At 42.0% G+C, this 25387-nt stretch overlaps 3 protein-coding genes across 8 annotated transcripts; 1 reads left to right on the forward strand and 2 right to left on the reverse strand.

The window, feature by feature from the left end:
- Positions 1–1816: 1816 nt before the first annotated feature.
- gcm2 (glial cells missing transcription factor 2) lies at positions 1817–6405 on the reverse strand. The gene is made up of 5 exons (XM_028969877.1): positions 6230–6405; positions 5009–5261; positions 4011–4123; positions 3410–3535; positions 1817–2963 (listed from the first exon to the last, which is right to left on the reverse strand). The coding sequence occupies exons 1-5, from the start codon at positions 6323–6325 to the stop codon at positions 2100–2102; spliced, it is 1452 nt and encodes a 483-aa protein (XP_028825710.1). The 5' UTR covers positions 6326–6405; the 3' UTR covers positions 1817–2099.
- A 1712-nt stretch (positions 6406–8117) lies between these two features.
- sycp2l (synaptonemal complex protein 2-like) lies at positions 8118–15104 on the forward strand. Of its 6 annotated transcripts, XM_028966891.1 has the most exons (27): positions 8118–8426; positions 8498–8522; positions 8602–8687; positions 8827–8915; positions 9285–9319; positions 9399–9541; positions 9655–9707; positions 9802–9847; positions 10144–10236; positions 10307–10367; positions 10496–10647; positions 10731–10794; positions 10885–10918; positions 11518–11587; positions 12035–12084; positions 12224–12275; positions 12368–12497; positions 12596–12642; positions 12867–12981; positions 13079–13134; positions 13213–13273; positions 13557–13666; positions 13761–13855; positions 14028–14127; positions 14572–14630; positions 14727–14784; positions 14960–15104. In XM_028966891.1, the coding sequence occupies exons 1-27, from the start codon at positions 8301–8303 to the stop codon at positions 15038–15040; spliced, it is 2091 nt and encodes a 696-aa protein (XP_028822724.1). In that variant the 5' UTR covers positions 8118–8300; the 3' UTR covers positions 15041–15104. The 6 variants fall into 6 exon arrangements, with proteins under 6 accessions (XP_028822724.1, XP_028822726.1, XP_028822729.1 ...); XM_028966893.1 differs by lacking the exons at positions 10496–10647; positions 11518–11587 and having other exon boundaries at positions 12035–12126; XM_028966896.1 differs by lacking the exons at positions 10496–10647; positions 11518–11587.
- A 71-nt stretch (positions 15105–15175) lies between these two features.
- On the reverse strand, positions 15176–25099 carry elovl2 (ELOVL fatty acid elongase 2). The gene is made up of 8 exons (XM_028966898.1): positions 24973–25099; positions 23330–23393; positions 20545–20732; positions 17901–17978; positions 17092–17263; positions 16736–16860; positions 16513–16647; positions 15176–16069 (listed from the first exon to the last, which is right to left on the reverse strand). The coding sequence occupies exons 1-8, from the start codon at positions 24973–24975 to the stop codon at positions 15965–15967; spliced, it is 870 nt and encodes a 289-aa protein (XP_028822731.1). The 5' UTR covers positions 24976–25099; the 3' UTR covers positions 15176–15964.
- Positions 25100–25387: the final 288 nt, after the last annotated feature.

Raw genomic sequence — 25387 nt, forward strand, 5'->3', positions numbered from 1 at the left:
CAGCATAAACTGGGAAAACAATGAGACCTTGGCTATTGTGGGGATTTGTGAATGATGAGCAGAGAAAAATCATACAAAATGTAAATCACACTTGCATTAGTGAACACAGAATTCCAGAATCGCTCTCGGCATTAATGCATTAATTCGTTAATTCATTAACAGCCATTTCCAGCTACCTGAATCATTTACCAAATCTTTTCATCAATTCAATATTATTGTATTGAATTAATTGTCTTCTGTCAAAAACGTGACACTTCAAATGAGCGTCAACATTTGAACGGTAGCAAAGATTGTTTTAAACTTTTTTCGGGGGGGTGATTGACGTTATCCTTTTAGTGACCCGAGATAACAATGTTGTAAGGGATGTCAGTTACGTACATCCCGGTCAGTCAGAGACGATCTCACAACCGACTGCCTCTTTGAAATGCTATATGCCTGAAAAGATGTTGGGCACCTGCCTTAAAGCGCCGTATCTCGCGCCCACTGTTTGTAAACAAAGGTTCTTGATGTACAGAGGTGGAGGATGAGGGCTGAAGAAGAATATAGGGGCGAAGGAGAATCCACCTATACTGCAGCCGGAGGGGCGGCTGGGGGCCTGGGGGCTTCGACGGACAGGTTTGAGGAATGAGCGAGGGGTCAGGGGTCAAGTTTACGCCGTCTGGAGTGAAAGTGACATGCTACCGTACGTACCTCGACTAATTAAGAGTAACAGCTTTTATCTGCATCAGCTTTAGTCTGGATGCAGAAGAATGTTTAGCGAAGAGAACACCTCCGACGATGGCTGTTGCATGAACAATGAGAATTTAAATTAAATTAATTAAAATACAGTAAACCCAGGTACCTGGCAGGTTCAGTTTGTTAATGTGGATCATCATGATGGAACCCTGTTCCTGTTGTCTCTGTACTAATGCTAAATGAAATAATCTGTCTTGAAGTATGGCTCTGTGGGTCTGTGTATATTTCTATCACACTAATGAACTAATGTATAGCAAAACTAGAAATTATTGTGTCTAGGGTTGATTTTGTATTGATTTTTATTGGTTTAGGTTGAAATATGGCCAGGAACCAATTCAAATGGCGAAAGACATTAGAGGCCGTTGAGTAAATAGAACATGTTAACCGTGGACTCATCAAATACGGGATGTACGTAAAACTGCCTCCATGACGTAGGTACAATGGAGCCTGTCCGTGGTTTTAATTGTGCGTTTTTTTTTTGTGTGGATGACTTATCAGAATCCTGAGATCATGGTTGGGTCTGACATGAACGACGTTTCCTGTTTGACAAAGAACATAGCTAACCCCCCCCCTCCCCACTCCCCTCACACTGATTCATTTGTTTATCTTGACAGGAAACATCTAAGGTGTGTGTGTGTGTGTGTGTGTGTGTGTGTGTATTTGTCTGAGGGAGTGGACGCAGCGCAGCGGCGCCTCTACTCCGCCGAAGCCTCCGTGAAGAGAGATACTGTCAGCGACAGGTATTACTGGCATGTCTCACTCCGTCGCTCTGTCCGTCTGTCTGTCTCTCTCTCGATCTCTCTCAATCTCTCTCTCCTCCGTGGGTTTGAAAGCGGCAGTTTCCGCCTCTCAGCCACGAGATTAAAAGGCCCGCGATGACACGGCGGCCTGTTAATCGCCTGAGACGAACCTGCTGCGCTGCCGACACACACTCATCCCCCTCGAGATGATTTCAAAACACTCCTGCGTCCTGCACAGCGGAGACTTCATGCTTTTTAATATTCGGCCAAAACAGCCAAAAAATAAAAATGCATCGCGGCCAAATACAATCTTTCTCTTTTTTTTTTTTTTTATTTACAAACACATCATGTTGAAATAGGAATAGACAATATATTTATGGTCAACATTTCTTTTCTCCCGCAGCGTTCTTGTTTTGTTTGGCTCATGGAGAAGCGTCACCTCTGCTTCGAGAAATGTAGTGAACGCGTGAACTAAAAGACATTTCTACAAGCACGAAATACTGCAATATAAATAACGACAAATATTTACAGACCTGCCATAAAATGGCCGGCGTGTCTGGCTGACAGTGTTCTTTGGCTTGTCTGAAGACGTCTTAGTTTCTCTTTTTGTTCTCGGCGGGGAGGTCAGTACTCGCCGTCGTACCTGAACGGGTGGGCCACCCTGTCAGGGTAGCTGTTCGGAGCGTAGCCGCCGTATCGGTAGCTGTCAAAGTTTTCCGCCCGCTCCATCTTGGCGGGCAGGGCATCCTGGTGGACGGACTTGATGACGCTGGAATCCTCTGGGATCTTCAGGTCAGAGTAGGAGGTGGGCGAGGTCTCCTCCAGCAGGGCGCTGCAGTTGGGTAGTCCCTTGACGTCGTAGACGTTCTCGCCATATTTGACCACTGAGGGTTTCGGGCAGGGTTGGTAGGAGACCTTGGTGGTGGTTGTGATGATAGTCTGCAGGGCGGTGGGCGTGGTCGGGGCGGGGCCTGTGTACCTGCACGGGTACTCGCTGTTGTAGTAGTGGTGGTTGCCGTTGGCTGGCAGTGGCCCGTAGTCGCCCCTCTCGCTGTACGGCGCTTTTCCCAGAATTGGCTTCCAGCCGGCCATCTTGGGGTCATAATTGCGCTCGTGGCTGATGGTGGGGGGGCTGTGGGATACCCCCGTCAGGCCGCCGCCCATTTTGTTGGACTCGGCCTCGGATGGTGGACTGGCTGGGTCCTTGTAGAGGGTCGTGTAGGAGCTGGAGCCCAGGCACCCTGACACGGGGAACTCATAATGCGGGCGGGTCATGTAGAGCCGCGGGTTGGCTGGCTTCTGCAGCGTGGTGGGCGCTTCGCCCATCGACTCGTACATGAACTTGTAGGGCTCGGTGTTCTGGAAGGTCGTGTAGGGCTGGGACTGGAAATTGGGGAAGTTGGGCTCGATGATGTTGAAGCGATCTGGACCCTCCATGCAGGACAGCTGGTGCAGGTTAGGGAAGGGGATGTCATGGTAACGGCCCATCTGAAACCAAACGACCTTCTTTAGGACTAAACCCCATCAGAAGACAATGTCTTTACTTTTCAATACGTTTACATGAACTAAATGAGAGGCAGAAGTGAAAAATTTCATGAATTTCTAAATTAAACTGCGCTGATCCCTGCTCATGTTCAATTACAATAAATAACAAATATAAATAAACACCAATTTGTTCATATATTGCATATATTCCTAATACATTTAAACTACATTCACTTATGGTTATGTTGTACAATTTATGCTTTAACCCATAAGAGCCCAGAGCTTTTCTAATGTAGATACAGATAGAGAAATTGGCCATTTGGAATATTTAGCAAGTGTTAAGATAATTTACAGCTGAATAAAGTTTATCAATGCATCAGCAACACCCATATCACCCTGGGTTCTAACAGGATATTTTAGATTTTTGTGGAGACAGCAGCATTAATTACCTCGGGCTCCACCAGCCTCCTCTTCTGAGAGAAGTGAGGAGAGGACATCCGCCGCTTAACAGCACTCCTCCTGGCTTCAGTCTCTGACTTGCTCTCAGGTCGAGGATGGTCGTGGACTCCTTTAGCCTGGAGTAATATTAGCATCAGTATGGGCTCACAAATATATATATTTTTTGAATATTATTATTACAAATTTGTTACATTAAAAACAAGACTGCTATTTAATTATCTATCTATCTATCTATCTATCTATCTATCTATCAATATATATGGTTTTATGCAGTAAAGAACTTCAACTATAACCACAGACTAATATTATAGAGGATTATCAGTTTAATACAGTTTAATAAGTGACACCAGTAGAGTTTAATATGGTGATGCAATATAATAATATAGTAAAAGAATAAGAATGTTGGCCTTATAATTCTGTAATAATTTTAAATTATGTTTTTTAAGTCTGTTGAGACTCAGTCACTCTTCTTCCATTTTGCTGTAATAATTACACATAATGCAGTATTCGCATGCTTTGAAGGTGTTATTTTAGAGATTTTAGAGATTTTAAAGGGTGTAGAAGGAGAAACAGTGACAGGTAAATACACACCTGGAAGAAAATGGATTTTCCATCCACTCTCCAGAAGTTGGTGACAGGATAACCACTGTGTCCCCTACAAGGAATCAGCTCGAGCGCTGAGTTACAGCTCGGACAGAGCTTCTCTGAAAGCAGCCAAACACACAGTTCATCACCATCCATGATTCTATAAAAAATGCTGTATTATTATGAATACCAGTTGCATTTCTTTCATTGTATAGCATTTGGTACAGTAGTGGCGTTCATATTCATCATGATCATGGCTGATTTATTTTTCTGTGAACAACTGTCACTCTCGACATTAAACATGGGCCATTACCCATTTTAACATTCATTTGTGGATTCCGAAAAGTTCTTTACATTTAAAATTATTATCAAGTTTACTTTGCACCAGGAGAACATTTATTTAACAAGCAATGTTGTTAACAAGCAAAAAAAAAGTAATTTTTATATGGCTGCTTGTAAAATAAGATTAAAATTTTCATAAGATTTGTGGCTCCTGGTGCAGTGTGGTTGATCTCCTGTGTCGTTTTTTATCAGCATGAGGTTGTTCCAACTGAAAGAAAAATGTTGGTTTTTGTTCCATATGACGCCTTTGAATTTCACTGTATTATAATAGACATGAACGCTTCGCAGGCCATAACTAGGGTGGTAGTAGCCTAGTGGGCAACACACTCGCCTGTGAACTAGAAGACCCGGGTTCGAATCCCACTTACTACCATTGTGTCCCTGAGCAAGACACTTAACCCTATAGTTGCTCCAGGGAGACTGTCCCTGTAACTACCCTGTAAGTCGCTCTGGATAAGGGTGTCTAATAAATGCTGTAAATGTAAATGTAAATAACTATGACCTTAAAAACTCAAGGTCAGCTGGCGGTGGAGGTGGGAAAAGAGTGGAATGCTGGTTCTAATGGAACATTCGGAGCCAAGAGAATAAAAGCAGGTCCTCCTGATCCCCACCCAAAGGTCTGTGAACATCCTGGATGGTAAAAGCTTGTTCCTGTCACTCACTCTGCTGCTTCTGTCGTGCCTTGTCACATATGGCCGGCCGGAGCTGCAGCTTGCCTCCGTCCTGCAGGGTGCAGTTCCTGGCGCACACCACCACCCCCAGGCACGACTTCTTCAGGATCTGGCAGTTGTGGTTGTTGGTGTTCCGCATCGCCCAGCCGCTGAGATGGCGCTGGGCATTCTTGTCCTCGCCGCTGTAGATGTAGCGGACGTAGCCGTCCGTCCACTCCTGGAAGGCGTCGAACTGCTTCAGGTCCTGGCAACGCCAAAACAAAGAAAGAAAGAGCTGTTTAGAATATGGAATACACAGAACTCACTTAGAATATGGAAAACGGACATTTCTAAACTGGAACTTACTTTAGAAAATGGGATATAGAACCTTGCGATACAGAACTTATTTAGAAATTAGAATATTGGATATAGAACTTATGCTATTTATTTAGAAAAATAGAATTCAGAAAATAGAACTTTGAAATATACCATTTATTTATCATATAAAATTTTATAATATATAATACAGAACCTTCCCATACAAAACGTTGAAATATGGAATCTATTTAGGTTTAAGTGAAGTGAATTTAGAATTTATAACATGAAATACAGAACGTTGAAATATGGAACCTTTTTAGAATTTATAACATGAAATACAGAACGTTAAAATATGGAACCTTTTTAGAATTTAGAACATGTAATACAGAATGTTGAAATATGGAACTTATTTAGAACATGAAATACAGAATGTTGAAATATCGACCCTTTTTAGAATTAAGAACATGAAATACAGAACGTTGAAATATGGAACCTTTTTAGAATTTAGAACATGAACTACAGAACGTTGAAATATGGAACCTTTTTAGAATGTGGAAAACAGAACACTGTAACATGGAACCTATTTGGAACTTGTTCAGAATTTAGAAAATGGAATGGAAGAACTTTGCAATATGGAAATTATTTGGAATTAATTTTTAGAATTTAAAATATAGAACACCAATCTTTGGAATTAACTTCTTTAGAATATAGAATATGTAAAATAACGATTTGTGTGGCATATCTCATTTGGAATTAGTGAAACAGAATTTCCCTAACGTATTAGTAAGGCGTATTAGTATTGAAGAAATTCAAGTATTGAAATCTTTTTTTTTTTTTTGGTCTGGAGTCTGTTTTGAAATGTTAAAACGTTATGTTAATCGACTCCGATTGATAAAAACGGAACGATGTCGATACCTGCGGCAATTTGGGATCGTTGATGTCCCACGTCAGCTTCATCCCGACCGAGCAAACGCAGTCCGCGGCGTCAAACTGCTCCGCGGCTTTGGACATGTTGCTTCACGGCGCAGAAGCGGCCCGCATACGCGTCCCGTGTCGCCGAACAGAGGAGGAGGCGCGCAGTGGGTCTGCGGCCGCGGGTTCGCGCCTACTGGGCGCAGGTGAGGGTGGAGACCGGGAGGAGCCGACTCCCGGGTCGGCACTGCGCATGCGCGCCACCTCCCGATCAAGTGGGGTGGGGTCGGGGTGAATATATCTTTATTTGTGGCATCGAAGTGGTGGGATTTTCCCATGCGCGGTGCACTTTTCATGGGAAATGCGCGCTGTGTGGAATTTCTCGTCCCGGGACGAGCGCGTCAGCGAAATTCGTGCAACAATAAAAAAAAAAAAAAAAAAAAACAGGACAGTGGACTAATGTCAGAGCAGAGCTCGGAGTAAAGAGCGCGTAACGTGATCTGCTCGAGGTTATTAGCTGTTGTGTGTAAACGGGGAACCGCGGCGAACTGCTGACATGAAAACAGCAGGCAGGACCGGTTAAACATAAAAACTACAACTAATACTAATGATTAACCGCTCAAATGCTATATTCATAATTACAACGTACCGGAATGAAGGTGCGAAGAAAATAAACGCCGGCCTTTTATGATAATCAGTGGCCTGTTCTAATTACAGCGGAGTTCCTGCTTCGTTACCGCTTAAACATAATCTGATTCATCTGACAGGAATGATATTTCAGCATCACCGTGATGGAAATAAACCGATCACACCCGATCGAAGCTGTTTGTTGGTCAAGTTTATCAAGTGATCTGTCCATGTTCGTGACGTTTCCCAAAAGGCAGAGAAATGGCCAGAACAGGATCTAAGCAGACACGAGGGTCAGGTGATTAGCAAGAGAAATAATTACACGTTTAAACGAATTACACGTTTTTATATATATATGTATATAGTATTAAATTATTTAATGTGCCAAATAAATACGTTAATACAAAAACTCGGCAATTCAAAACATCAAAACAGTCCAATCACACTGAATATTTTTTGTAACACTGAATCATATTTTTTTCGTAAACCGGGGATGCATAGTTGCATTTTCTTATGGCCAATTGAAACCAGTCCCACCGAACGTGTACGAATTATTCGTTTCGACACCACACTCTGACGCGGGTCCGGTGCCGGTTCCTCCTGACACGCGACGGACAAAAGAATCGGTTCGGATCGATTCAGGAATAAAGCAGAAACGATTCCTCCGCTGTTCGGTTTTACTGATTGCCGCGGCGGAGCGGCACCTGGGTGAAAGGTCACGACCCGCCGTCGGAAATGAGTGTGAGGGTTACGCGCGGAATTCGGATTTTTTATATATATATTTATATATACATATCTATATAAACTATTGCCCACGTTCATGTTTGTCTAGCAGTTCGAAGATAATTTACTGGAGGCTTTCGCCAAGAACCATGTCGAGGCGATCGTGGCCGCTTTCGTCGGAGAGAAATTGTCCAAGACGGTCGCGCAGAGGCTCAACAAGGTCGCCAACAAGGTATTTATTGCGGAGAGCCCACGGGCGCCGACGCGTCTCGCGTGTAAGCCCGCTCTGTGCTTCGGCGTGGGCAGGAGCTGGACCGGAAGCAGTTCGGCAGCGTGGCGCTGCTGCTGCGCGCCCTGGAGCAGCTCCACCGGCGGGACGAAGGCTGCTTCCACTCGCTCCTGCAGCAGGGCGCCGTGGTGAAGATAAGTGTCCCGCGACCCGGTTTTCTTCGTTTAAAACGCCGGCCAATCAGAACGCGCCCCGCCCACCACTATGCTATATACCCCACGCCGGGCGTGACGTCACAGAATGTGGCACGACCAGAATTCATGGCCGATGCTTCATTTTCCGCTCATAGCGGTTAAATTTGATGAATTTAAATAAAATGAATGGAAATTTTTTTTTGTTGGTTCATTCCATTTATTGATTAAAAAAAATAAGATAAAAGCTGTAGAAAATGATCAGACGTTTTTAAAACTCTTGTGTCTTGTGATTTGACGTGAAATGATCGTTTATTGCGCTTTCCACATGTTGAACTGGCTGGACAGAGCTCTGGACTGTCTGAAGGTGCAAGAAAAGGCGCCCAAGTCTATAATAAATTTCGTTGAGGTTTTCTACGACGTTTCTGTGGTGAGTAGATAACGTGTCGCGATGGGAGCAGCTCAGAAATAATATTAATGCATGTATCTGTTCCCTTTCAGAGCCTGTGTCAAAGCACAGTTGAAGGTTGAAAACGTACTTCCTTGTTTTTAATATATTATTAGGATTATTATTATAGTTACTGTTGTGTGTGTTTGGGGTTTAGGTAGAAGTACAATCTTGAGTATTTTTATCCTGCGATACGGAGCCATAGTGACAGACCAGGATGTGATCTTCAGTCTGCGCCTGGAGGTAAAACCGTGGTGCAGTTTCAACTTGATCGATCCTTTGGTCTCAGTCCGGCTTCGTCACTGGATCCCAGCATGAGCAGCAGGGATCTGATGTATACACACACACACACACACACACACGCGTATTTTTTATATTTCAGGCTGTTCGGACAATCAACTCAATGCTCGACAAATCCACCAAAGAAGAGAGGAGAAAGCTTTGTCAGTCAAGTGACCATTGTTTTCTGATGTAAGAAGCAGGATTCCACCTGATCGCCGTTCGCTGTGGGATCACACTGCCCCCCAGCGGCCAAAGCCCCACCTCCGCCTCTGACATGAAGAAATAGACTAGAAGAATGTTCATTCAATCACCTTGTACATCTGCCGTTTGAAGTTCAGAATGCACGTGCAAAAAAAGTGAAAAATATGCATGACAAGCACTGTGCAATACACTCACACAATATGAATACACTCACACAACGTGTTCATACTGCGCCAGATGTTGCGGATTAGTTCGTGTTTTATTACTTACATATTTCCATTTCTGATGACTGTGGTAAACACAAAATCACGCATATTTTTAAAATATTTTTTCACTGTGTGCGATTGTGTGTTACAGGGAGGAATTTGCAAAGGTCATACTAAATATTGGTGGTAAGTTGAAGCTGTTAAACAGGTTAAACCGTTAAAAACAAGTCACTAAATTGACTGTTCCTGATGTTCCTCTGTTCAGATTATGAAATGCAGGTGGCCATATCAGAGGCTCTATGTCGCATGACCGTGAAGAAGTCAAGGGAGGAATTCGTTGATAAATGGTTCCCCGTTAAAAACTTTGCACTGTCCTTCATGGCAATCAATGACAAAGAATTTGAGACGGTTCGTTCCCGCAGCGTCTACCTGCCACTCTATTGCATGTCAAATCCAGTATGCCTCCTTGTAATGATTCAATTTTTAACATTTTTATTCATTTATTTATTTAACATCAAAAGGACTGCAGAATCTTTCTGAATAGAGTCAACAGCTATTTTGGAAATGAGCGAGGGTATGGGGCTTTTACCAACTTTGAATTCAACTAGTTTTGAAATAGTCCAGAAGCTTCTACGTTTACTTCTTGATGTATTCATTATTGTTCATAGAGTTTTCACATTCCCATGCCTTCGAGCTTTCTTGGATTCCACAGAGGTGAGTGCTGTACCTGTCCAAAAACCACTTAGTTCCCTTTAGTTCAGTTTTGACCTCTATGGTGTGTTCTTTCCCTAAAAAGCTGAAAATTTGGATAAGGGCCACACAGACATGAAATAGTTTAACAATGATAATAACCTTATATAAAACCATAGCGATTTATTAATTTTGTTGATGAATAAACAATTTTGTCAAATTATCTGTTGGGCAAAGCATTCAGGACCTTTTTTATTTCTGAATTCACTCGCCCACATACGCAGGCAAAAATCTATTAAATATGCATTCATGTTTCATAGCTCTGCATGCCTGATGATAAAAGTTTGGAGAAGTTCTGGGTTGATTTCAACACTGGATCCTCATGCATAAGTTTCTTTGTAAATGACCCAGAGGTAAACAATAAATTATTATTTAAAAAATGATATTTAGAGATTGGCTTTTAACTTTATGTGTTTGCTTTAGAGTTCATTGTGGGAATCCATAAATCTGTCAAAATTGGACGTCTTCTCTTACAATCTTCGAGGTTAGTTGTTTTAAAGTTATCCCACTAGATGGAACCTTTTTTTTTTTTTTTACTACTGGACTGTGCATCACAACTCAATTGAAGAATGTGACTACTTTTTAAAATGATGTATTCTTTGTGTTCCAAAGAAAGCAATGGGCAGAAAATTCTGAGTGTTCACATGACCACCCCTGTAGTCCACGGAAGGATGAAAGGCAAAATGGTGCAAATAGTGTTTGAATCCACTCAGAACATAGAACTCGCCCTGCAGAAAGTCTTTGAAGCTGGAAAAGAACCAGATGTACTGCTCCTGTCTTTAAATTTAGATTTTTAGTTTTTGTTTAATATAGATTTTAGCTGCTTAATTTCCTTTGTCACATGCAGTCAGCTCAGTGCCCGGAGGAAGAGACACCAGAAATCCACAGCATTGCCGACCCGTCGTCTGCAGATACGTCCAGTCCCTGTTCATTCACTGTTACTCTGCGTCTGTCGAATGGAACCGTTGTGAGTATTTTTCCTCTCTGTTTTCCTTCAACAGAACCCCCAGCTGTGCTGGAGCATGTGCTTCCTTGGTAAGTTAGAGGTTCAGGTATTTGGTTCCCAAATTGTGGTACGCCAGGAGAGTATTGTTAATGTTCACACTGTTTAATTGGGATATGTGAATATCAAGTGGAAGCTCTTGAACTCAAGAATGTATATTAAAAATGTATTATTTTAGAGTATTTGAACAATGATTTAATGCTGAGTGCACAGAGGCAGTTGCCCCAAAAAAATACCTGTGACAATTTAAGTTTTATAAAATTTTAAATACACAATTTATAGTCATATCTCTGCTTTTGTTTTTTGTTTTCCTAATGAAATCAACAATGGTCAACATTAAGAATTTTTTTTTGCTCTCCTGTAAAGTTGGTTAAGTGTCACTTATGCTCATGTGGTTTTCACTCCTCAATATGAATTGAAATATTGTACAGTATTGCAGATTTTGGTGAGTCAAACTAAATAAAATGCATAAATAAAACTGGCAGTGCAGATTGGCTTTGAGGTGGAGGTAATAGTATTTAAATGAAATATTATAGCCATATATTGGTCTAGCATTTTGCCAAACCAGTCATAGATCAGAGATGCAGCCTCAGGTTTACATTCCTATGAGCTCAATATCCGTTCTGTCCAGTCCCTCCAGGGAAATGTCCAGAGGCTCTAAGGAGGAAGAGTTTGTGATTGGCGACCACTCGGACACTGAGGTTTGCCCGCCAGTTGCACGTAGCACCAGCATCAGCGTCGCCTCAGGGCTTCCACTTCAAATACTAACACTGACAGTCAGGGGCGGGGAAAGAAGAAATATCCACCCAAAGCTGCTCGTGGCTGTAATTAATAATGTTCTATATATATGTGTCCGTGTGTGTGTGTGGGTGCATGCAATCGACTGCCTCAGGTCACTGTTGAACTGTCAGACACACTGAATGACACTAATACAGGCTTGTCAGGGAGGTCACAGGTCAGGAAGACAGAGACCACATCATTTATGACCGCTTTGTGGAGATTCCAGGTCAGTGCTGCGTTGCTGAATGCAGGATAAGCGTCGTCCAGACTTCACTTCATTCCAAAGAGACTTCGCCTACTTCTTTGAAATAGGACTTTACATTTCCTTTTTATCATTTTTTTGTAAACTATCAGTTTCTGTTTTTCAGTTGGCAAGAGCCAAAGCGAGGGTTTTCAGACAATCTGCTTCTTCGAATGGGTACGGTCCCATTCCTGCTGCCTTATCGTTACTGCCAATCATGTAAAGCTTTTTGGTCGTGTGTCCCATGATCAGTGCCGTTGAAATACTCCACTGAAAAATATTCACAAAGCTTTTCTCTCCACTCTGGTGCATGCAGGTCCACCAAGTCCCTTCCTGCCAGAGTTGAGCGACTGAAACCAGCAAAAAAGGTAAATGTGCTTATAGATAGAGGGACAAGACGGATCCAGGAAACATTGATGCCTCGTCTGGATTTTTAAAAGATCTTTTTTTAATTTTGAAGAAAAGGTCAAGGAGTGAGGACCTTTCTGAGAGCGACAGCAGCACACCTTTCATCCACAGCATGCTGCGTAAAGACAAGCCCAAGATGGATTACACTAGAAAGAAGGCGAAAGTTAGGAGCAAACTGAAGGGTAGGCTGTTCTGCTACTTTTTATTACTATTTTTTTTCCCCTCATCAGTTCATCATGACTCCCTGCACCTCTTTATCTGGTGACTGTTCCATCTGCAGTCCTTCCTGTCTCCTCACCCAGCAGTAATGAGGAGGCCGGTGTCAAGGTAAAATAGAACAAATGTATTATCTCACACATATCGTATATGCCAGTCGTATTATGATGTGATTGGTCAATTCTAAGTGACAAATTAAACATTTTATTAACCTAAATTGTAAAAATAAAACTGGCACATTATATTTACAAATTATATTTGCAGCTTTCATATGCTTCCTATTCACCATGACTTTTTTTTTTTTTTTTTTTTTTTTGATCTTTTCCTTTCAACAGCGTCCAAAAGCTCTTCTCAGCAGAGCTGAACGTCATCCAGCCTTCTCTACCCCTATAAATCCTCATGTGAAACTTATCAGATTACCAAACGTCAAAAGCCCTCATGGAGATTCAGGTGATACCACTCTCTTCATTTTTAAAAAATAATTCTCTGTAATGCTTTGTGATTATTTGAGATGATTTCTATTTTTTTTTTATTTTTTTTGTAAAAGGATTTCGTGAACATTCTCTCTTTGAAAGCACAACGTGTGATGTTCCTGCCGAAGAGGTGCTTCTTGTGCTCTTTTTTATGAGTGTTATTTTGAGGCTGTTGCTGCCTCCAAATAACACTGTGAGTGTTTCTCAGGATGTTGCAGTGGATCTGGAAGATGTCCTGCTATCCAGAAAAATGCTGCTTGAAACTGCAGGTTTGTCTTGAATCCTGTGTATTTTAGTGTCAGTTCAGCATTCATTACTGTTTATTTGTTCATCAAGGTGCATTGCTGATTGACTCATCTACAAAATGCATGCAAGTCTAACATCAGACTTGAGGAATAAACCTAGAGTTTTTGTATATATGTATGTCCTGATATCTTCTAGTGTTATTTTTGGACATAAATGTTTTTATTCATTATTATTAGTATTATTATTTTTTTTTTAAATGAAGGATGAAAGTGCTCATTTAGTGTGGCGTGAATCTGTCCCCTACAGAGGCCGTGACCCAAGCCTTTAAGGACTCAGAGGACTCTGAGGACGAGTTGGGCTCCACTGTGATCTCTGCCTTCCAGAAGTTTAAGATCCAGCTGAAGGAGCACTTCTCAGTAATCCCTACGGCACCAGCAGCATCTTATTTTCTGTCCCCGAGTTCGGATGCTGCGAGATTACTGACATTGCATTCTCAATTGTGTGCCACAGGCGAGGTATAAAAGAATTGAGGCGAGATCTCTGCAGTCGTTATCTAACTGCCAAGAACACATCACCTCACTGCTAAAAACTATACACGATCAGAGGTACGCTGGCCTGTATTATAATAACCGAACTGTGTAATCCTATCTATCATCTAAATGGTGACCAACACGTCCATTAGTGTTGAGATGCTGTCGCCCTGTCATGTCGGGACTGGTTGAGATGTGGCTCTCTATAGGCCTTCTCTTCTGAGATGTGTTTTTTATTCACATGTAGGCTGGTGCATCTGGAGAAGTTTCAGGCGACTGTGGTCCAGCAGCTGGAACACCTGGAGCAGGACTGCCAGTCACTTCGGAACATCGAAAGGGAAACTGTGGTTCGTATGGCAACCAGCACCTGACATTTACTGATCTTAATATGACCAACATGAGAGAGAGGCAGAGTGCCACCGTCTATCCTTCCAGTTCAGAGAGTGCTGGCAGTTTAATCAAGATTAAACATTCAAAAACCTTGAATTGGAATGTGCATTTGGAGATAAGTCCACTGGAAATGGAAAAATGTTTAAATAGATTGATTGGTCGCAGATCTAAGCAAATAATCTAAATGGGGTTTGGGCGCTTTGTTGTGTGCACCCATCTTTTCTGGATGGCCCATGTGAATTTGTACCGTGACCATTTTTGAGTTAAGCAAGTGGCCAATAAATCACCTACAATGCAAGGGGACTAAAGGACATTTAGATTTTCACTGGGGTCAAAAGACGACATGCTCTATGTTGTGGTTTTGGCGTTAATATAAAATGGACCTGGTTTTCCTATTGCAGTCTTTTTGGCAGTCCGAGTCGCAGACTGTGAGGTCTTTCTGTGAGCAACAGCAGAAGAGGTACAGTTAACGCTGCCATTCGTCCTCATCAGTGAGACCACAACAGTCCCAGGATGCTGAGTGCTAATCAGCCTTCTGCCTTTTTTTGTCAAAAAGGTTGGAGTCTTTAGACACCCTCAGGCGGACACCGAAAAGACCTACCACAGCAGAATTGGTACACAGAAACCTTAATATAACCTTCCCCCCACTCTCATATTTCCAGCTGACATCTAGGAAAAGCAATCCATAGGTTTAAAAAGACAAAGTGTAAAATGACTTTATTTGATATGTGTTTTTGCCGAGATCCTGAAATGACCCCTGAACATCTCTTTCTCTCTCCTCCTGTTAAGGCCAGGGAGGACGGTGGTCTCCAGCAGACACGACCTTCTACAGCTCTATTTGTTACAAGCACACCGACCACAACTACCTAGAGTTGCACATTAACAGAAAACTTTGTGGAAAAAAACAGAGCGAATAAAACCTTTTTATAAGCAATTGTGTGCACACGGGCCAGGCACTTATTAGTTAAAAAAAAAAAAAAGATATTTTGTTCTTTCTTTGGTCAGGGGAATGTCACCTCAAATGCACTAAAACTCATTTATCACCAGTCTCCAGTCTAGCCTGGAGGAGGGGGTGGGGACACGCTGTCTACACTTTGGTTGGAGATTAAATTCTGACACGGCTCTTGTTTTAAGTGCTTTATTTTCCCGACTATTGTGAGGACATTCACTGATCAATGTTTAAAATGTGTTAACAAAGTCTACAAAAGAAGCAACAAACTTCAACACAACGGTGAGGAGAGTCTGTACAACGCTGTCAGAAGATCAGGAGAAGGACATCCGTTAACATTGTCGTACACTAGAACAGTGTGTGTGTTCTATTAAACAAGATTTCCCACATGAGCTGGGTTACCGGCCCTAAACACACATGAACCCAGCTGCCCGAGCCATCGTGCTCTGTGGAACACTACCCACCGTGCAGGTAGAGGGCTGCCGTTTTTAAGGCAACATTAGTTGAATTGTGATGGAGCCAATATAATTTTTTATCCCTGCATTCATGGGAGTTCCTGGCCAGTGTTCTACTGTCGTGTGTAGAAAGTTTCTGATTCAGACCTGACCCCAAATGTTCTCTAAAATAAAACATCAGTATAAGAGTTGTGTTCTAAGAAGTGGGATTTAAGGGGAAACCCACCTTGCCCATGTACACAGGTCCAAAGAAACATCCAAACATATTGAAAAAAAAAAAAAGTAGAACATACCCATTACAAATCGGCATACAATCATGCATGATTATCCCTGTTATGGTTTTAGTGTCTCAGCATATTTAGAGTGACCGAGTCCATCAGACCCTGAAGCTTATTGAACTTTTGGTTTGAGCCCAGAACCATTGATGGCAACAGAATGGCCGTTCTCAGCTAACGTGGATTTCTCCTTGCCCTTCGGCTGCCTTTTCCGGTACGTCTGTGAATAGGGGGGGAAAAGCAGCAACAACGTAAGTCTGCAGAGTCACTATCATAGATGGACAACAGGAGATCAGACACACATACAGCCTAAAGCATGTTTTTAGTAAATGGACATGACAGCTACCTCAAGCTGTCATTTTAGCAACGGACCAAAAATCTTGAAATAATGATATTATCCGTACTTCACTATGTTGACAGAAAATACACAAGTATTCCCGGCCAGGGATTTCCCTTTCCTGTCTTTCGTGTCAAGAAAATTTGACTGTTGCTCAGGCCTCAGGCAAGCAAATACCTCGACCAAGCTTTCGACAGCACTTAAGAACAAGCAAACAGTAAGGAGTGGTTATGTACCCTTCCTTGGCCCACTCAAGCAAACACACAACTGCTTTTCACCTCAGTGGTAGCATGTCTCTGTTATTTAAGCATGAAATTGTCTCTCACCTGAATATAGAAATTGACAAAAAGGATGACGAGGGTCATCATGTAGCTGGTCTGGAAGAGGAGGCAGCCCATCGGGAAGCCACAGGGCAGAACCGCGGCGCTAAGCGTGTGAGTAATAGTCAGTACAAACTGAACCTGGAACGGAAAGTGTGACATGATCAGGTCAAAAATTGAGCACACTGTCCGTGCGAACAGAGCAAAGGAAGGAAAATGGTGGACTGACCAGCTGAGCCTGAGTGAGGTAGCGTTTCCACCACAGGTACTTGTGCATGGAGGGGATTGTGGACAGGCCGTAGTAGGAGTACATGAGGACATGGATGAAACTGTTCAAGGTCGGCCCAAAGAAACCTTTAGATGGATTATCACAGACAAATATATTTTCAAAATGGATTTTATTAGCATGCATTATATTATATGTGTTTTGGCTTAGTGAAACGTAGCTTCAAGGGCCTAAAGAATCGAAATAAAGTCAAAAAAGCACCTCCGCACAGCTGAAAGTAAATATTTTCTCCAGTAGAGGGCAGCAGAGGGGAGAATCCCAATTCCCTATACAGTATACGAGTAAGGATAAAAACTTACTCTGACCACAGGGGATCCAGTTAAGCACACACCACCATATGTTGAACATGGATGCATGGTGGTACACATGCAGGAAAGTAATCTGGCTGTTCTTTTTCCTCAGTACAAAAAATATGGTGTCTAGAAATTCAATGAGTTTGGAGAAATAGTACCACCACAGAACCTTTGCTACCTGTAAAGGTAAGAAAGAAAAAGGTAGACATGTAAGTAATCCTCTGCAGCATTTCCAATTGTCCAAAGTTGGCTGATAACGATGATGCTTTAAGAATGAGTTATTAATATAAGCCGTTCATCGCATGTAAAAATGGATGATTATACAAATGTTTATGCTGCATACTGGCCATTTTCAATGCGTTTTGTGCAACTTGAAATGAATGTGAAATAATGACTTGCAGCCATGAGTGCATCATGCCAGTGCTGTCATGCGCTATATTCAACAAATGTACACTGTGCATCTCCGCCACTGCCAGTGGTGCAACGTCACAAACCACTTTCACATGCTGCACCTACTACTGTACCTTCCGATTTGTTTCTGAAGGAAGGTGGAGCCTCTAGCACTCTGCTGGCGTCTGCAACAGTAAGTGCTTCCTTTCATACGACTGATCATTACAGACCCAAGTGATGCCACAGTGACAATTCCCTATTCTAACTGTTCGTTTCTGTGTGTCTGACACACACTCACACTGAACATCATAATATATCCAGACATTAAAATATCACAGCTGTGATGAACTTATTGTTCCTCTTTACCAGGCAGGTTAATCAAACAGTGCTTAGATTTAGTGTAGTCGGCATGGTCTGGCACTCACTCGGACATCACCATCCCCAGCCTCAAACAGCGCCTGGCACTGCAACCTGTAACCTGCTGCCAAGGTGGACGAGATTAGCTGAAAGGAAAAAAAATTGCAGTCAATTTCACCGTCTTCATCATTAAACTGTCCAAGGTCATACACAAATATTAAAAAGTGCAAATGGCAATAATTTCATTTTGATATCTAGATATCTGGGTGTTGGTCTCTCACAACTCACAATTATAAACAAATGAATGATCTCCTACAAGCAGAAGTTTACAGAGGGAAAAATACAACTCCTGCTGATTTTGTAAGTTTGCCCACTAACAAAGAAATGATCGGTCTATCATTGTTGAAACAGTGAAAGACAGAACAAAAACAAAAAGTAATGCATTTCAAAAAATGCAAAAATTAATCAGAATTTTCATGAATGAATTAAGTATTTGATCCCACATAAATCAGCAAGATTTCTGGCTCACAGTTGTATTTTTTTTTACAGGTGGAGCTGACATTAGGAGCTTCTTAATTTGTTACCTGTATAAAAGACACCCATCCATAAATCTATACAACATGGGCAACATGGGCAAGACAGATTGGACAAGTGTGCAGACCAACACAAGGCTGGAATGGGCTACAAGACCATCGTCAAGCAAAAACCATGACAAAACCATAAATAAACTGCCAATCTCCCTCGGTCTGGAGCTCCACGAAAGACCTCATGGAGTGTCCATGATAATAAGAATCGTGAGGAACATGTCAATGATCTCTAGGCAGCTGGGACTGTAGTCACCAGGAAAACAGTTGGTAGCGACCTACGCCCTGGAGGACTGAAATTCTGCAGCCCGCATGGTACCTCTGCTCAAGACAGCATTTACAGATTTACCACTGAACATTTAAATCAGGGGTGTCAAACTCGTGACCACTTTATATAGATCTATTACTATGGCTTGGTGATATAAAATGCTGATAACACACAAACTACAGATCCCATAATGCAGTGCTTCAGTTGCCTAGCTGAATGAAATCTTTGCAGCAGAATTGGTTGTGAAGCTTTTTTTGTGCTTCAAAGTCACCACAGCACCATGCAAACTCGTCCAGTCAGCAAAGTGTGCACTGCATTATGGAATATGTAGTTTGTGTGTTAAAGAAGAGGCCCCGTAATCAGAAGGTTGCCGGTTCGAATCCCGATCTGCTGAGGTGCCACTTAGCAAAGTTATAGTGAAGTGAGTGTCATTGTGATACAGTCACAAAGAAAGTACCGTCCCCACTTCACTTTCACTTTCCACTTAATCAGCGCTTCATATCTCCAGACCACTGCCTATGACTCCAACAACACCATCCTCATTGTCAAACATGGAAATGGAATTGTTGTTATGCTTTGGGGGTGTTTTATGCTAAGGGGACATGTCAACTGTACCACATAAAAGGCAGGATGGATGGGGCCATGTACCATCAAATCTCAGGTGAGAACCTCCTTCCCTCAGGGCATTGAAAATGGGTCCACCATGACAATGATCCAAAAACACATGGGCAAGGCAACAAAGGATTGGTTAGAGAAAAAACATATTAGGGTCTTTGAGAGGCCAAGTCAATCTCCAGACGTTAATCCCATAGAATGGAGGGAGATTATGGATCTAGTTGCCAAACATCAGCCACAAAACTCTAACGGCTTGAAGAGGATGTGCAAAGAGGAGTGGGATGAAATCCCCCTTGAGATATGTGCCAACCTTTTGACCAACTACAAGAAATGTCTGACCTCTGTGATTGCCAACAAAAGTTTTGCCATCAAGTAGTAAAGCATGTTTCAAATACTTATTTCATTCATAGAAATGCAAATCACTTAATTATTTTGAAATGCAAATTTGAAATTAAATGAAATTGTTATTATCTGTTCAAATAAACCTACAATTGAAATTATAGACTGATCATTTTTTGTAAGAGGGTAAACCTTCAAACCACAGGGGTTCAAAGATTTTTTCCCTGACTGTATATGTTGTATTTCTGCTCAGAGAACAATATGAAAACAGAGTCTCTTTCTTCATACATAGAATGTTGCTAATTATGAAAATTCTGCAAGAAACACTTTAATTCAATATGTTTTTTGATATATTAACAAAAATGCTTAGTTAAACAGTGGTTTTGTATATACAGCCACACACTGAGACCAAAACCAAAAAAAGCCTCTGAAATACAAATTATGTTGTTGGTTTTTTTTATGTAAAATATGTATGTGTGTACAGTTCTGTACAGTTCAACAATTGTGTTGATTTGAAAAACGTATTGCTCTTAAAACACGTTTTTGCCCAGTGCCCCATAGTTTATTCCCCAGCATGGCACGATCTTTTGATGGTAATCTCAGCCATGTTAACAGATGATCCAGATGGGTATAAACCTGGGTTTACACCCCACAGCTGCTTTGCGCCTCGGCTGGCATCTTAGCCCATCGACATGTCTACAGTAGTTTTGGTGGCATGTTGTTAATACTATGCTCCTGTTGCATTGTACTCTATTCATGGAATCTGTCTCTCTCCTTCACTGCCATTTCATGACAGAACCACTTGACTTTAGTTTAATATTTAATTTAGTTTAATATCCACATCCAGAACACAGACATTTACTGCAATGTACCATACAGACTATTACATATCATCATGTTACTCACCTCGACAAGCATGTAGAAGGACAGCATAGTGACACAGAAGTTGTATGCTAATAATACATTTTTCAAAGAATACGCTGGCCTGTTTTTCATGTATTTTGGTCCAACATATACTAGGAAGAGGTAGACAGCTGTGAGGAGGCACGTAGGTAAATAAGAGTCTAGCAGGAACCATCCTCTTACTCTTGGATCTGGAGATGAGGAGAGAGACACACATTGAGTTGAGTTAGAACGGTACGTAAAGATGCATTGTAAGCTGTTTAGTTCTTGTTGCCTTGGTTCTGCCCGGAATTTGTATTCCTGAGGGCCTCTGGTTGCATTATTCTCAGTATGTGGCAAAGCTGGCGGGCACCAAGTGAACTGAGAACGAATTCTACTGCCTGCCCACCGGTCTTTACTAAAGCCGATTTATTTCAGTCGGATGTAACACACGAACTCCTGCATTGTTCCAACCTTTCTGCAACAGGTTACAGTTCTCTCAAAGAATCTGTATAATTCATCAGCAGAGAGTGGATTAGACACACTGCACTGACCTGGCTTAGAGACAGCACTTAGAGATTAGCTGAAATTAAGATACTTACAGGGAAATTCAATCTCACAATTTCAATGCCAAGAAGTGCTTTTCAAACTAGGCCAGGGTTCCCCAAGTTTAGTGACAGCGCTTCAGAAACACTTCAGTTCAAGACCTTGCAGATTGCAGTCGACTACTTTAAACCTAGGAAACTGTTTGCAATGACGTGCCAGGCAGTTTAGGTCTAAAGTGCAATTTTGGTAAAGGAAACCGTATGGGAGGAGGCTGATCCTTGCCCTTCTGGAGTGATGAAGGAGACCCTCGGAGCATCTGCTGATGCAGCGTTAGGTCTCATATCGATCCCTCGTCACCACTGTTTTTTATGGCGTACTGTAGCACTTATAGCACAGATAACAAGTTAAGAAAAAAACTGTGTGTTTCTACTGTATTCTACTAGTGTTTATACTGTAATATTCGTCTGAACCCTGACCACCAGCATAATAATCCAACCTCAACAATAAATGAGCAAAATGCCAAAGTTCTCAGTTTTAACACAATGTTCTATCAGCGCCTTTTTTGATAAAGTTGGCAAACCAAGTTGAACGTGATCCTTTGCAGCATTGCACATATTTCACCTGACCACAGTCTGCAGTCAGTGTTAATTCCAGTTAATATTCTATCCCTTTTTTTGGCATAGACTGGTCAGCATTGGGTACTGCATTACGACTTATTTCTGTGCGCATATAAACTTGGACAGATAAAATCTATACGGTTATGTTTGAAACATAAATATTCCGGCTGTAATACCAGTATGCACCTCACCCCCATTTTAAAGTTGAAATCTCATGCACTTCATTGCCACTGGAAATTAGTCTGCAGTAAAGCAGCGGTATAATGCTGCAGCAGTGGACTCTTGGATTCGGTTGTAAATATGACGTGGGAACTGGGGAATCAGGGACAAACTGGCTGACCCTGCAACGAGGGCAGGGAGTTGGACAGGAGACAGGATTAGAGTACAGAGGGGGGGTAGCCTAGTCACCTGATAGTGAAAGGGCAAAGATCTAAGTTAGGTTGCCCAGATAGTGTGTGGTCTCATGGTTCAAAGGCCTACATCAGCAGCAGCTATCTCAGGAGGCTGAAGATGGTTGAATAGAGAGCTGCTAATGCTGCGAGTAATTATGTTCACACACTGACATTAGGGGGTTGTTAGCAGGCTTCTAATGGGCCCAAACAGAAACAGTTCAGATCGTAATTGAAACAGAGACACTGACATAATTAACAAATTATGATGCAGTAATACAGATCATAACAGAGTCTCCTACAGTGAAAGAGCTAAATCTACCACGACTATGATGCCTCTGATAGTGATGGCTGGGCCAAGAATCTAAGACATGTTTTAAATGATTTGAATAAGTCTCCTCACTTTTATTGAAGCATGATTGTGGAAGGGAGAATACTTGTACTGGTCATTATATTGTTTTCTTGCATTTCATACTTAGCAATATTTCACTTTAAATCTAGAATGCATTCTCCTTTGAAAATACTTTTGAACAAAACGTCATCTATAAACTGCAACCCTGAAATATGAACCAATCTGCGACATCTGTCTGGAATAATAAATCATGGAACAGTATAGTTCATTCAATCTCAAATTTGTCTAATACTTTCCATATATCATATTTTGCTTAATAGTGTCACTATTGTGAATATATTAGGATATAAATATTAAACTGACACAAACTTTAAGAGGGCTTTCAGTTTTGCAGGAAGAGTTCAGTTTGACACTGAGTGCTTGTCTTATCAGCAAAGCTATGTACTGTTCGACCTGGAATGTCACACACTCTGATACTCTCAGTATATAAAAGCTTATCAAAAGTATTCTTTATCCATAAATGCTTTCACCGATGACCGTTGAGGTGCTGCATGCACCATAGTGTGAAATATGATTACGTTTACTGATGTTTTCTTGTAAATTGTACAAACTAATGCATTTTGCACTGAAGAGTTTCTGTACATCCTATCACCGAATCAGTAAATGTATATTTTTGAGACTGGTACTTGGTATATTTCCAAAAGTAACTGAGAAATCAATTTTGTCTCGCCTTTATAAATCATATTTTTTTACCATGTTTCAAAATTGTATCACGTATAAAGCATCGATGGTAGTTGTTCACGGGCCTTTCAGCTTTGCTGTTAGACACATGTATGAACAGGCACAGGTAACATGTGCTTTTCCCATGAACCGTGTTTAAACGATCAATTACAGAAAGTACAAACCTCTCTCTCCAAATATTCGGTCCACAAATGAATTTAAATGTCTGTCGAATGCGTCGAGATAGTCCTGAAAGCAGAGAGAGATGGAGAACATGAGACGGCGCTGATGTTGACACAAGTGTACTGTACAACTGAGAGAATGTGCATTAAGCATCGATCCACACAGCAAGCCTCTGACAAGCATTCTCAGCTTACAATACACTTAATAAAATACATAATATCCGAACTATAAGGTCAGGAAAGATATTTTGCTCTTTTAATTACTGAAGCAACATGTAAGGTATTGCAACAATCCACTCCTTGGGGCTGGCAATTAATTTTAATCATTCTATCACAGGTTATCTGTAATGAGGTTACAGTTTGTGCCTTTTGACTTTGAACAACTCCATCAAAACCGGCTCGGGTTTCAGCTTACTCAGCAGGAGCCCATGTAACGAAATATAAATTATTGGATGCTCTCTTAAATCGGGACCCTGGGAAGGTTAACAGGTCACGCCTAGGGCGGTCAGTGACACCCTGTCTGCCCACTTCCAAGAATGTCAGTGTTTATTGATCACGCCGCCGGTGGTGTACAGTGTCAAAAATCGGCGGGGTGACCTGCGAGAGGGGAGGACAGAGGAAGGCAGAATTCTGAAATTACAGCCGTACTATCTGGGCGGGAACCGTGGGGAGTTGTTCGCCCCAAGTCGGGGGGGCAAGTAACGTAGACAAAACACACACCTAACACATTAACACTTGACACTTAAGATAAGGGTGGTAGTAGCCTAGTGGGTAACACACTCGCCTATGAACCAGAAGACCCGGGTTCAAATCCCACTTACTACCATTGTGTACCTGAGCAAGACACTTAACCCTCAGTTGCTCCAGGGGGACTGTCCCTGTCGCTCTGGATAAGGGCATAATGTAAATGGCATAATGTAATAAATGGCATAAATGTAAATGTAAGATGACATTGTACTCATGGCCTACCGACGACTGAAGTAATTTAAATGAATTTGCACTTGCTGCTGGATTCATTGCAGCTGCATCTATACACTGAATTTGCAGCGGGGACGAATGCTTGCATGATGCCGCTATGGTCATATTTAACGCTGCATTGCCATCCAAGACACGAAGAAGAAGGGACCCCCGGGGGAACAGCAGAACCTCAGTTTTCAGTAACCGGAGTTGAAGGGTTGCAGGGCTGCATGCACAGGTATCTGGTTCTCTGTATCCATTTACCCAGAGCCCTCTGGACACTTGTGCTGCCCAACATCCTCACGTTTATGTAACACCGTACATGACACTGTATTAAACTTAAGCACAGCGGTTAAATGCTAAATAACATAACTCAGTAAATAATGCCACCATTTGATGGAGCTATTATGTAAGTAACAAAAAGTTCTCCAACTTTGAATTGCAGACATCACACTGGGAGCATCAGTGGGAGTTATAATTCACTGACTCACTGAATATGCATAGCGTCATAAAACGTGCATATGATACATGCATACAGGTGTGTGCTACCTTGAATCTCTTTTTTGCAAGTTTTTGAAAAAAAAAAAAGAGAATGATAACTGGATTACTGTAAATGCCACGTGAACGCACGCAGGTTCGTGTATTCTCACGTCTACTCTACGCTTCACCCCGTAATAGTTTCCTCTTACCATCACAGCGCGATTCCGTAAGTGGCAGCCGCCGCGAGATGCTGAGAGCCGGTACCCGGTTTGAGGGGACACAAGGTGGGACTCTGTCCACGGCGCCTCTCGGTCCGCCTTTTTCCTCTCTGGCGCCTCAGCCCTGCGCTCGTCGCAGGGTTGCCAGATCTCGCGAGAGAGACGAAGCAACAGGGCGTTGCAAGGCGGACCCAAAGTGACCGATTTATCGAGGAACGTCTTGAGGGATTTTATTTTACGTCTAAGAAGAAGCGACGCGTTATATGTTTGTTTCACTGCATACACACATGCGTATTTACAAGCTATTTAATTTTGTTGGTTTGCGTGTGTTATAATTAATTTCGTACTGTGTCCCGACTGGATGCAGTGGGGGGGTCTTACCGAAACGAACTGAGGCAATAAATAA

This window comes from Denticeps clupeoides, chromosome 2 (assembly GCF_900700375.1).
Source record: "Denticeps clupeoides chromosome 2, fDenClu1.1, whole genome shotgun sequence".
Taxonomy (NCBI): Eukaryota; Metazoa; Chordata; class Actinopteri; order Clupeiformes; family Denticipitidae; genus Denticeps; species Denticeps clupeoides.

What these genes read in the sequence shown, in the direction of transcription:
- gcm2 (XM_028969877.1), bottom strand. Translation starts at nt 6,325, where the DNA reads ATGTCCAAAGCCGCGGAGCAGTTTGACGCCGCGGACTGCGTTTGCTCG. An exon ending in GGCACGACAGAAGCAGCAGA is followed by an intron (nt 4,124 to 5,008) that starts GTGAGTGACAGG and finishes GGCTGCTTTCAG; the next exon opens with AGAAGCTCTGTCCGAGCTGT. An exon ending in GGAGGCTGGTGGAGCCCGAG is followed by an intron (nt 2,964 to 3,409) that starts GTAATTAATGCT and finishes GTTTGGTTTCAG; the next exon opens with ATGGGCCGTTACCATGACAT.
- sycp2l (XM_028966891.1), top strand. Translation starts at nt 8,301, where the DNA reads ATGATCGTTTATTGCGCTTTCCACATGTTGAACTGGCTGGACAGAGCT. An exon ending in TCTTCAGTCTGCGCCTGGAG is followed by an intron (nt 8,688 to 8,826) that starts GTAAAACCGTGG and finishes TTTATATTTCAG; the next exon opens with GCTGTTCGGACAATCAACTC. An exon ending in CTTCTCTTACAATCTTCGAG is followed by an intron (nt 10,368 to 10,495) that starts GTTAGTTGTTTT and finishes TGTGTTCCAAAG; the next exon opens with AAAGCAATGGGCAGAAAATT.
- elovl2 (XM_028966898.1), bottom strand. An exon ending in CTGGGGATGGTGATGTCCGA is followed by an intron (nt 17,264 to 17,900) that starts GTGAGTGCCAGA and finishes TTACCTTTACAG; the next exon opens with GTAGCAAAGGTTCTGTGGTG. An exon ending in CTGGATCCCCTGTGGTCAGA is followed by an intron (nt 16,861 to 17,091) that starts GTAAGTTTTTAT and finishes ATCCATCTAAAG; the next exon opens with GTTTCTTTGGGCCGACCTTG.